The sequence below is a fragment of the Schistocerca nitens genome, chromosome 11 (assembly GCF_023898315.1).
Source record: "Schistocerca nitens isolate TAMUIC-IGC-003100 chromosome 11, iqSchNite1.1, whole genome shotgun sequence".
NCBI lineage: Eukaryota > Metazoa > Arthropoda > Insecta > Orthoptera > Acrididae > Schistocerca > Schistocerca nitens.
In genome coordinates this window covers 49,210,560-49,223,231 of record NC_064624.1, presented here as the reverse complement: position 1 = coordinate 49,223,231, position 12,672 = coordinate 49,210,560, and the positions used below count along the sequence as shown (strand labels likewise).

The window sequence follows — 12,672 nt, the reverse complement described above, 5'->3', positions numbered from 1 at the left end:
TGAGTTAACTGTGTTGCAAAAGATATGTACAATACCAATCCGTGTTAGCACCATCTCTACCCAGACAAACTGCTTAACAGACCAAGTGTTATTTTGAACATTATACATATTGGTTAGACAAAGATGAATGGAAACAGTTTACCAGTAAAATGAAAAAAAGGTTACGCCCATGTACCCATTTGTTCCAAGTATTTGGATGGTACATGCTTAATTAGATTTTTCTGTAAGTTTAATAGATAGCAGATACAAATAAGGGAGACTTAAATAATCAATGAAACGTTCTCCTTCACTGTTTACAGCGGTCTCCCAATCCTGGGATGACTTCCATTCTGTAACTGTAGAAGTCACATGGTTTTAAGGTGAAGAAAACTTTGAACAAGGTTCACAGTGTATTTACATCTTGAAAGGAAATCCCTTGAAGGTTGTTCAATAGAGAGCAGAAAGGGAGAAAATCTGAGGGTGCAAGATCATTTGAATTAGGTGGGTGTGCAATGATTTCGAAACCCAAATCGTGTACTGTTTTTTTGTCAGTCTAGCAGACTGCGGGCAGGCATTATCCTGGAGTAGTGTCTTCCTGGTCATTGTTCATGTACTGCATCTGCAACACATCTCAGTTGTTGACAGTAAATGTCAGCAGTAATCAGTGGTTACATCTCAAGGATGCAATTCGAAGTACACCACACAGGATGTACAACATTGTCTTTTATGGATGCTTTTTGTTGCTGCTTTGTTTGGGCTCAACCATTCCTTTCTTTTCCTTATTTTAGCACAAAGCCACCATTTCTCATCAGCATAATGATACAGTTTAGGGATGATTAGTGTTGCTCACAAGCAACTGATGACAGGCAAGCAAGAATGTAAATATGGCCATCCAGTTTTGTGATTTTGGTTTAGTGCATGTGGTATCCATACACCCTATTTTTGAGCCTTCTCCATTGCATGAAAATGTCAGAGTCATGAAATGATCACAGTTCATTCATTTTCCAGTTCTCAAGTACAGTAACATGGCTCATTTTGAATTAATGCATTTAAATTATCTTCATCAAACCCTGAAGCTAAGTCAATAATGGCAAAACAATTCTCCTTAGAATTACAAACCCATATTCTTGCAAAGCTCTGTCCAATAACATTAAACATAAACAGGGCACAAATGTTTCTGGCTGCCTCCACTGCTATTACCCCTGTACAGAATCCAAACAAATGAATATGTCAACAGCACTCCTATTTCTCCACTTGGCACTCCACTTTCTAGTGACTACAGTTCCACTAAGTATCTCCAAATGACAAACGAAGAATAAGTAAACTCAAATATATGTAAACTCCAAAAGCAACAGTGAACTACAAATAAAAAATGACAATTCATAAATAAATCCTCAGCAACTGGAATACAAACATGCAAAACGAAAATGCTATCAACTGAAGCACCAGCATAATATTTAGAAAAAACTGAGATAATAGCAGGACATGAAAACAATAATTTCTTAACAGTAGCTGAAAAAAATGTGTGTGGGGGGGGGGGGGGGGGGGAGTGACCACTGAAATTACATCCATAAGACTCAGTCACGAAGTCTATACTTTACCAGACATCAGTTCCATCAGATGAATGGTCAAATCAATCACAAGAATCATCTAGTGGCAGAAGCAGGAACTCTTCTTGCTATGATCTAACAATCTAATTACTAAAATATTGTGCTGAATTACAGCATAACTGAAATATGCAGTAGAAGCGGAGAAAACCTACTGGCAATACATTACAACCTTGATCTCCCTTTACTTGGGAAACTACAGTGTTACTGTGTTAAAAGAATTATACTTACAAGAACTGAATTTTAGCTTAACAATAAAAAACTGTGTCATAGTACTAAATGATACCTTGGCAGGAAACCTGGATACAAAATGGGGAAAGAATACATACAATTCCCACAGGGCTCAGCATTTGATTCATCCTGACCTACATAAAAGTTGAGCTAAAACCATTGCAGGTGCATTCAAAGTCTGCAATGCTTGCTGATGACAAGAACACTGATAACTGGCAAACACTTTCTTACTACAAACAGCCAGGAGAATAATGGAACATGCTTGCAACTGGTTTACAGGCAACAGAACAAAAATTTAACATTTATACTTACAAAAACACACATATTGCAATTCCAAACAAATCCAAATGACTTACAGATACAAGGAGATATCAATGACAGACACTAGATGAGGATCCATGAGTGAAGTTCTTGGGCATTCGGATTGATGATAAATTAAGGAGGCACCAGCATGAGAATGAGTTACCCAAAAAGCACATACCTTTCTGCCTTGCAATTAATCAATGTTCCTCCAGAGTATCAACTTGTAGAAATGCTTCCTAGCATCCTTTCACTCAGTAGTATCATATAGGATAATCTTATAGGGCATGGCAGCTATGAACAAATTAGTATTTACAAGCTTGTAGTACGAATGTGATGTGATGTTGACAACTGAAAACCTTGCATAAACCTCTTCATTGACCTAGAGAATCTTTCATCTCTCAGTAATGTTTATTTCTTCCAGTAGCAGGCCACTTCTGATTGCTTTACATGTTATAAAATGAGTCTTCAAGGGATGACTAACTGGTAGCTGCAACATTAATAAGGGTAATGTGCTGTGCAATATGAGACAGGAAGCTTTTTGGTAGTGATCATGATTTGTAATTCAAAGTATGTAATGTGATGAACAGTTTAGTGGGATTAGCACTGAACTGAATCTGAAGAGAAGGGGTTTATGGAACAAATTTAAGAAAGTTGACAATATTAGAAAACAAATAGATGATCCAACAACAGAAGAGATGGAAAATTATCAGACATACAATTTTTCATATCGATGGTGTACCACTGCATTGGAACCTGCACAGAACAGCACTTCTTAACAGTAAGCACCCTGAGTGATTTATGAGCTAATAGGGCTGCAGACCTGACCTTGAAATTTGCTACAGCTCACAGTATGGTATCTTTTTTTATTGGTAAGAGTTTGTGAAAGGCTCCACCTATGTGCCTCCTCTTCCAACAACTTTGGATGAACTATGATGCTACATGGGAACAGCAGTGAGTTTCCTAAACTGACATGCTTGCAAATGCATGGATCAAGTCTATCGCCTGGATGCTTATATGTGTTGAAAGGAATTTTGATATTTGTGATCAGTAAATAACGAATACGATCCTAAACACAGCTGTGAAAAGCACCTTAATGTTGTATGTGCACACATATAAAATGTAAGCAACAGGAAAATCATATGGTTCCTTCGTAAATAAAGGCTATGCAGGCATGTATAGAAGTAAAAATGTGAACCCAATTCTGTACCTTTATTTATGACAAAGTTATAGCCTTGTGAAATCTGATGATTTTAAACATCATGAAGAATTGCTTATACACGTATAACTTCTTTCAGTAAAATTTGTTTTGATGGGTTGCATCAATTATTGAATGTTTCATAATTTTTTTCATAAAATTAAATTTCTTTTCAACACTGTAACTAACCTCTGCTCCAGCTAGAGTTGGGGTGTGAATGATATTCATTTGTTCATTCTTTGATTTACACACTGCATTCCATAAATGAAAATGTGGATGGATGTGGAATGAGCCAGGCTGCAAATCTGAAGGCAGAAGCTCCCACAGGAATTTACCGTTGCGAAGAATACTTACAACCAGCTGTTTATGATGCGTTAATCTACCAAAACTGTTAATTACGGGAATTGCTAATAGATTATTTTGTATATATGTATACATACTTTGACTACTATTAAAAACATCACTGTCGCTATTAAATTAGTCAGCTACTTATTTTGCCTAGTATCTCCAAATACATCAATACTTTGCTATCCACCTAATGGCGCGTGGCAAAGGGTACCCCATAACCCTGCTGGTCATTTCCTTTCCCATTCCACTCCCAAATATGAGACAAGAAGACTGGATATGTGCCTCCATGACAGCCCTGATCTCTCAGTTTTTATCTTCATAGTCCTTATGTGCAATTTAAGAAACAACAAAATCGTTCAGCAGTCAGCTTCCAATGGCAGTTCTCTAAATTTCTCAATACTGTTCCTCAAAAGAACAACCCCTTTTTCTCTGGGAAATCTTGTTTGATGTCCTGAAGCATCTCCGTAACACTTGTGTGTTGTTTGAACCTACCAGTAACACATGTAGCAGCCTGCCACTGAATTGCTCCTCCAACAAAGTGTTACTTTGCTACACTGCTTACTCTAGCTTCTCATACAATTACCAAATAATTCCCAATTCCACAATTAATAGAGAATATTGCTGGCCGTGTGCCAGTATCAGAATGGCCAGTCCTATTTTTCTGCATCATTATTAAGCACTAGCATTTTATGTTCTCCATACCACGAAGACTGTATGTCGTGCTAGCTGACAGAACTACGATGTCCACCTCACAGCTGCATGTGCTACTCAAGATCACTGTTATGGTCACACATCCTGCTCTTAAATTTGCTGCTCAGGTGTCTACCACTATTTAATTTAAGTTACATATTTTCAGAGTTACAAGTGGGGTACACGTCAGTGATTTCAGTGCCAACAACATGACATGGTTTTCCAGACCACACAACCAGCAACACACTGTTCTGCACACTTGCTATGGGAGCAGCACTACCTGCAGTGGACACTATCCCTGAACCTCTGGCCCCGGTGCCATGGAGGCATCTTGTTTGACCTGTGATCTCTTGGGATGCATACGAAGGCCAGTATGGCCTTTTGTATTTTCATGGTACATGGCCACCAACTACAGTCCAGCCACTTTGACAACTACAGCTATGCCCTAGGACACACTACAGTTCACTGTTTTGGTCAAACTCCTCATATGCACATCCATGACTACTATGCATGGCATTCTTATTTCTGCAAAACCCTTTTTGTGGAACACTACTACTGTTTCACTTACTGTCTTGTCTGCTTGTGATGCAATGCATCCCTTTAATTTGTTTCAAATGGCATAGTATGAGTCTATGTGACGGTAAGTCTTGACCTGTTAGCTGTGAATCAGCTACACTCCTTTACATACTCTGAGCTGTCCCTAGCATGATAGCTTGGTTCCTTGACCTGTATGCTTGTATAATCACCACACATTTCAGTGCCTGAAGTATCCTTTATAACCTCAACAAGTTGTTTTATGAACAATGAGCTGAAGAATGAGCCAGTACCTAACGTTCTGCAATTGTGTGTTGAATGTTCCCCTGTCTTTGCCTTATTTCAGGTTGTGCCCAAACTATCAGGGCTGATCTGCAACACAAATTGTATCTCTATTTTTCAAACCCCCAAAAAATTTTTGGACAAACTGAAGAATAACTATGATTCACACAAAAGATAAGAATAGCCAATGTTCTTTTGAATTGTATTTATCAGAAGTTATTGAAAGGAGGAATATTTCTCAAATGACCTACACTATTAGAACTTACACTTCATCTAAATGTGAATTCTGTTTATCCATCACACACAGCAATTATACAATATAGTTGATATCAACAAGGTCAGCCACCAGTCCCCTTCCACTTCTATTTAAAACAGCATGTACCAGGTGACATGAAAGTCAGGTGCAGGAGTACAAGAATACTCTACAATTACGAACAGAAACAAGTTCCAGAAAACTGACAATCTGTAACAATTCCACTGCAATGCATCCTATATTCTACACTATTGCTTGACTAGAAGCAATAAATCAGAGATGTAAATACTTACAATAATCTCTGTTACATTCATTTCCAAATTTAGTTCAGGATCCTCCTTGATAATATCAGTGGACCAAGATATTCCCAATGGATCTCTAACAGACTGAAAGAAGAAAACAACCTGAATTATAACTGCTGACTAACTTCTGTACGCATGACAAATTTTTGGTCATTAATCAAATGAATATGGCATTCCACACATTATCAGCAAAATTAACCAAATTTAATGCTATTTATACAGCTTCTTGCTCTGTTACATGTATTTTCAGTGCCTGCTCTTTAGGAAACAATTACAATTTATGTCATGTGTACTGGACGAAAATCATACAGAATTACATACAGCCAAAGCAGGATTTCAGTAATGATGTAAATACTACAGTGAATAATGACTGGGAACTACCCATCACATATCAAAGTTCCACATCATCTGTCAAGGTACTGTGAGAAAGAGACATAACAACATTAACATTTACTTCCAAAAGCAAGTCTTCTTTGATCTGTTGACACCGAGTATGTACTGAAAGCATTAATTACATAGAATCATAATAAAAAATTAATGCAAGGTTAATGGTTTGTAAGGATCTGCTTGTTACAAGTGCTGTTAAAATACCATCGGTAATAACCTACAAATAGCACATGTAAATAGTGTCAACTGGAAGACCACAAAAAGTCTTGAAAATAACTGGTGTCATAGGTTACAATTGTTCACCATCCATGAAAATTCAGCTTGAATTGCCCATTTTTGTATCATGACATTCATACTCCACTTTTTAAACAATACATTGCTTGCATGAAAACTTACATCATGCTCAGATCCAACAGCATTTTGTTCCTGTTTCGGATCTTGCTTTACCAAAACAGTAGCTCCATCAGTCTTTAATGGGTCTTCAGGAAACTGAAAAAAGGAAAACATTATGGCTCAAGGCTTCTGTCTTTATTCCTACATGGCTCCCTCAAAGAGTGGTGGGGGTGCGGAGGGCGAGGGGGTGTAAAGGGGGAGAGAGCGAGGGGGGCTAGCAAGGAGGGGTAGCCAGGGGGGGTAGCCAGGGGGGGGTAGCCAGGTGGGGTAGCGAGGGGGGTAGCGAGGGGGGTAGCCAGGGGGGCTAGCGAGGGGGGGTAGCCAGGGGGGGCTAGCGAGGGGGGTAGCCAGGTGGGCTAGCGAGGGGGGGGGGTAGCCAGGTGGGCTAGCGAGGTGGGGGTAGCCAGGTGGGCTAGCGAGGGGGGGGTAGCCAGGGGGGCTAGCAGGGGGGGGTAGCAAGGGGGGTAGCGAGGGGGGTAGCGCGGGGGAGTAGCGCGGGGGGGTAGCGCGGGGAGGTAGCGAGGGGGGGAGCGAGGGGGGGAGCGAGGGGGGGAGCGAGGGGGGGAGCGAGGGGGGGAGCGAGGGGGGGAGCGAGGGGGGGTAGCAAGGGGGGCCAGCGGGAGGGGTAGCGAGGGGGGCCAGCGGGAGGGGTAGCGAGGGGGGCCAGCGGGAGGGGTAGCGAGGGGGGCCAGCGGGAGGGGTGGCGAGGGGGGCAGCAGGAGAGGTAGCGAGGGGCGGGGGGTAGCGAGGGGAGCGGTGGGAAGGGGGGCTAGCGGGGGGGGGGGGGCAGCGCGGGGGGGGGAGCGGAGCGGGGGGTAGCGAGGGCGGCAGTGGAGGGGTAGCGAGGGCGGCAGTGGAGGGGTAGCGAGGGCGGCAGTGGAGGGGTAGCGAGGGCGGCAGTGGAGGGGTAGCGAGGGCGGCAGTGGAGGGGTAGCGAGGGCGGCAGTGGAGGGGTAGCGAGGGCGGCAGTGGAGGGGTAGCGAGGGCGGCAGTGGTAGGGGGGTTAGCGGGGGAAGCGAGGGAGGTAGCAGAGGGGGGAGGTAGCGGGGGGGGGGGGGGGGCGTGTAGCGGGGGGCGGGTGGTAGCAGGGCGGCGGGGGGTAGCAAGGAGGAGCGGGGGGGTAGCAAAGGGACGGGATGTAGCGAGGGACGGGGGGTAGCGAGGGAGGGCGGGGGGGGGGGGTAGCGAGGGGTCGGGGGGCAGCGAGGGGGAGTAGCGAGGGAGGTAGCGATGGGTGGGAGGTGGCGATGGGTGGGGGGTAGCGAAGGGTGGGGGGTAGCGACGTGGGGGGGGGGCGTTGTAGCGACTTGGGGGGGGTTGTAGCGACGCGGGGGGGGGCGGATATCGACGGGGGGCGGATATCGACGGGGGGCAGATATCGACGGGGGGCGGATATCGACGGGGGGCGGATATCGACGGGGGGCGGATATCGACGGGGGGCGGATATCGACGGGGGGAGCGACGGAGGGGGGGAGCGACGGAAGGGGGGAGCGACGGAAGGGGGAGCGACGGAAGGGGGAGCGACGGAGGGGGGGAGCGACGGAGGGCGGGAGCGACGGAAGGGGGAGCGACGGAGGGGGGGAGCGACGGAGGGGGGAGCGACGGAGGGGGGGGAGCGACGGAGGGGGGAGCGACGGAGGGGGGAGCGACGGAGGGGGGAGCGACGGAGGGGGAGCGAGTTGGGGGAGCGATGGGGGAGTGAGGGGGAGGGGGAGATGGAGGGGGAGAGGAATAGGGGGAGGGGGAGAGGAATAGGGGGAGGGGGAGAGCGAGGGGGAGAGGGAGGGGAGAGGAATAGGGGGAGGGGGAGCGAGGGGGTGTAGAGGCCGGGGCACTGTAGAGGCCGAGGCGGCGTGGAGGGGGAGGCGGCGTAGAGGGGGAGGGGGCGTGGAGGGAGGGGCGTGGAGGGGGAGGGGGCGTGGAGGGGGGGCGTGGAGGGGGAGTGGGCGTGGAGGGGGAGGGGGCGTGGACGGGGAGAGGGCGTAGAGTGGGAGGGGGCGTAGAGTGGGAGGGGGCGTAGAGGGGGAGGGGGCGTAGAGGGGAGGGGGCCTAGAGGGGATGGGGCGTAGAGGGGAGGGGGCGTAGAGGGGAGGGGGCGTAGAGGGGAGGGGGCGTAGAGGGGAGGGGGCGTGGAGGGGGAGGTGGCGTAGAGGGGTAAAGCATAGAGGGGGAGGTGGCGTAGAGGGGTAAAGCATAGAGGGGGAGGTGGCGTAGAGGGGTAAAGCATAGAGGGGGAGGTGGCGTAGAGGGGTAAAGCATAGAGGGGGAGGGGGCGTAGAGGGGGGGCGTAGAGGGCGAGGGGGCGGAGAGAGTTGGATGGAGAGGCAGAGACAGGGGAAGCAGAGGGAGAGGGGAGTGGATGGAGAGAGAGAGGGAAAGGGAGAGGGGGTGGATGGAGAGTGAGAGGGGGTGGATGGAGAGTGAGAGCGAGGGGGGGTAGCGAGGGGGCGGGGGTTTAGCGAGGGGGCGGGGGGGTAGCGAGGGGGCGGGGGGGGTAGCGAGGGGGCATGGGGTAGCGAGGGGGCTGGGGGTAGCGAGGGGGCGGGGGGTAGCGAGGGGGCGGGGGGGTAGCGAGGTGGTGGGGGGTAGTGAGGGGGCGGGGGGTAGCGAGGGGGCGGGGGGTAGCGAGGGGGCGGGGTGTAGCGAGGGGGCGGGGGGTAGCGAGGGGGCGGGGTGTAGCGAGGGGGCGGGGCGTAGCGAGGGGGCGGTAGGTAGCGAGGGGGCGGTAGGGAGCGAGGGGGCGGTAGGGAGCGAGGGGGCGGTAGGGAGCGAGGGGGTATTAGGGAGCGAGGGGGCGGTAGGGAGCGAGGGGCGGTAGGGAGCGAGGGTAGGTAGCGAGCGAGGGGCGGTAGGGAGCGAGGGGCGGTAGGGAGCGAGGGGCGGTAGGGAGCGAGGGGGGGTACCGAGGGGCGGTTAGCGAGGGGGGGAGCGAGTTGGGGGAGCGAGTTGGGGGAGCGAGTTGGGGGAGCGAGTTGGGGGAGCGAGTTGGGGGAGCGAGTTGGGGGAGCGAGTTGGGGGAGCGAGTTGGGGGAGCGAGTTGGGGGAGCGAGTTGGGGGAGCGAGTTGGGGGGGGAGAGGGGGGGAGAGCGAGGGCGAGAGCGAGGGGGAGAGCGAGGGGGAGAGCGAGGGGGAGAGCGAGGGGGAGAGCGAGGGGGAGAGGAATAGGGGGAGGGGGAGAGGAATAGGGGGAGAGGAATAGGGGTGGGGGAGAGCGAGGGGAGAGGAATAGGGGGTGGGGAGGGCGAGGGGGTGTAGAGAGGGACGGGGAGTGGCCAAGGGGCTGTAGAGGGGGATAGGCCGAGGGGTTGTAGAGGGGGAGAGGCCGAGGGGGTGTAGAGGGGGATAGGCCAAGGGGTTGTAGAGGGGGAGAGGCCGAGGGTGTGTAGAGGGGGAGAGGCCGAGGGGTTTAGAGGGGGAGAGGCCTAGGGGTTTAGAGGGGGAGAGGCCGAGGGGTTTAGATGGGGAGAGGCCGAGGGGGTTTAGAGGGAGAGAGGCCGACGGGGTGTAGAGGGGGACGGGCAGGGCGAGGGGGTGTAGAGGCGGAGAGGGTGTAGAGGGGGAGGGGGCATAGAGAGGTGGATGGAGAGGCAGTGACGGGGGAAGCAGAGGGAGAGGGGAGTGGATGGAGAGGGAGAGGGAAAGGGAGAGGGGGCGGATGGAGAGTGAGAGGGGGGCGGAGAGGGAGAGGGGGCGGATGGAGAGGGAGAGGGGGCGGATGGAGTGGGAGAGGGGGGCGGATGGAGATGGAGAGGGGGCGGATGGAGAGGGAGAGGGGGGTGGAGGGAGAGGGGGGTGGATGGAGAGGGAGAGGGGGGCGGATGGAGAGGGAGAGGGGGGCGGATGGAGAGGGAGAGGGGGGCGGATGTAAAGGGAGAGGGGGGCGGATGGAGAGGGAGAGGGGGTGGATGGAGAGGGAGAGGGGGTGGATGGAGAGGGAGAGAAAGTTTCAAACATATATTGTGTAGAAGCTGTCAAGACCAAAATACTAATAATCACATATATTCATCAATTAGAAACAAGCAGTGTGGATACGTGGTGCGACATCTCAAATATTTGAAACCAAATCTTTATTTATTCTTGAAAGCAAGCACAACAGTAAGTGAGGGCCGCAAAATATCAATCAAAATTTCTTCTTACATACCGAGCAGCAACGAGCATGGACAGTAACCATACATATTTTGAAAGTGGATGTGTCCTATCATCTCCTAAACCACTGGTTCGACTTCAACCAAGCCAGGTACACATATTACTATCTAGACTAAAATACTAAGAAGGTAAGAAGTAGCAACCTCCTATGGAGGTGGGCAGGATGATGTGGCATGAGGAAGGGAAGAACAGACAGACAGGGAGGTGGCAGGAACAAATGGACAGAGGTGGTTGGCTGATTGAATGATTACAGGCACCAAACTACTAGACCATCCATCCCTCGTTCCTCAAACAGGCACACAGGTCTACGTGACAGTTGATAAGAGCCTACCACACACAATCCAGAGCAAGAAAACCCCGACGTTTATGAGAGGTCAATAAAACTGATAAGGGACAAAAAGAAAAAGGGAGACCGAGGACGAAAGACAGGCAAGGTGCCCCATATAGGGAGCAACCAGAAGCACTGGAGAGCAGAATGCAATGAGGGGACATACATCGCACAGTCCCCACCACTTACCAGAAATACTCCACTCAGAAACTGCCTTGGAAAGACTAGCAACACAGAAGGGGCAAGAGAAGTAAAGGGACAAAAGATTAATGCAAGAGGGAGGAAGAAGAGTAAAAGAGCAGGTAGGCTGAGAACGGGGCCGGTCCACCAAGTTCAGACAGCCGCAGTCTGGTCTGAGCAGAGGAGGCTACAGAGTGTTCTGCCAACCCCTCAATGGGCTTAAAGAGAGCAGTAAAAGCCCTCCTCATGAAGTAAATATAAAACTAAGTCAGCCACTGAGGCATCATCTCCTAACACCAGGGGTAGCATGTCAGGGAGATTGAGATTCCACCAGAGCGGCTTGGTTGGACAGTACAGCAAAATGTACACCACTGTTTAATGGGAATTACTACAGTGGGTTGGCACTGGAGGAGATGACTGTGAGTCAACCAGATACAGCTGATGTGGACCTGGCAAAGGATGGCAGAATGCTTGTGAGGGGCATGCATGGAGGACCTCCATAGATGTCTCCTTATCACTGGTTGTATGAAGTCACAGTGATCCATTACATATTTCAGGTTCCTAAAACTTGATTGTGTAATATTGATCAGAGGTCTGTTTCCATAATACTAATTACCAGAGCCAGTTTACTGGTAGCTCGTTTGGGCAAGCTACCAACAAGTTCATTCCCAGGCATCCAAACATGAACCAGAGTCCAAACAATTGTCACTGAGCATCCACATTTCTCAAGGGCATACTGGAAATACTGGTTAGGAATATGCAAGGGATGCTGAGGGTAATACTGCTTGAAAGCTTTCGAACTAGTGAAGAGGTTGCTGCAGATGAAGCACCCACCAGTGGAGGAAAGGATATGCTCAAGAGCATGAGAGATGGCTACCAACACTATGGCTTCCAACAAGGGAGGCAGTTCAGTATGACCTGTAACAGCGTAAGCAAAGCCCATGTGATCAGCAATCATGAAGCAATCAGTATAGACTACTGCTAAACTCAAGGATGTACCAAGGATGGAGAAAAACTGGTGGTAGAGGGCCTCAGGAGGGACTGTGTCTTTCAGACCACATGATGGGTCAAGACAAATCTGTGACCAATGGGTTCCCCACAGAGGTGTATGTGAGTGGGCCCAGAGGAGAGGTGGAGGAAGAAGTAACTGGAGGGGATCAAAATCCCTGATCCGGGCCACCATTGTATAAGATGGGTTTGCATGTTTGGAAAGAGAGGATGATAGTTTGGATGCTTAGGAGAGTTGCAAACATAGGTAGCATAACTGAGAAGTTGTTGGCACCTGATACACAGTGAGTGGACCCCAGCCTCCATGAGTAATCTGTCCACAGGACTAGTTCAAAAGGCTCCTGTTGCAAATCAAATCCCACAATGGTGCATCAGATCCTGTATCCACAATGCTGAGGATGATGCTGAATCATATGCCAGACTCCCAGAACCAAGACAGGATTGTATCATGGCTTTGTAAAGCTGCAGAAGGGTAGTGCACTACACACCCCTGCTGGTATTACTCA

The 12,672-nt window shown here is 49.5% G+C and overlaps 1 protein-coding gene across 1 annotated transcript in view; it reads right to left on the bottom strand.

Annotated features, from left to right (window-relative positions):
* LOC126213040 (zinc finger protein 708-like) overlaps window positions 1-12,672 on the bottom strand; it is a 119,799-nt gene that overhangs the window by 71,582 nt on the left and 35,545 nt on the right. The window contains exons 5-6 of the mRNA XM_049940613.1: window positions 6,508-6,600; window positions 5,716-5,808 (exon numbers count right to left, since the gene is read on the bottom strand). Coding sequence (XP_049796570.1) covers window positions 5,716-5,808; window positions 6,508-6,600 — 186 coding nt within the window. The remainder of the gene's footprint in view (window positions 1-5,715; window positions 5,809-6,507; window positions 6,601-12,672) is intronic.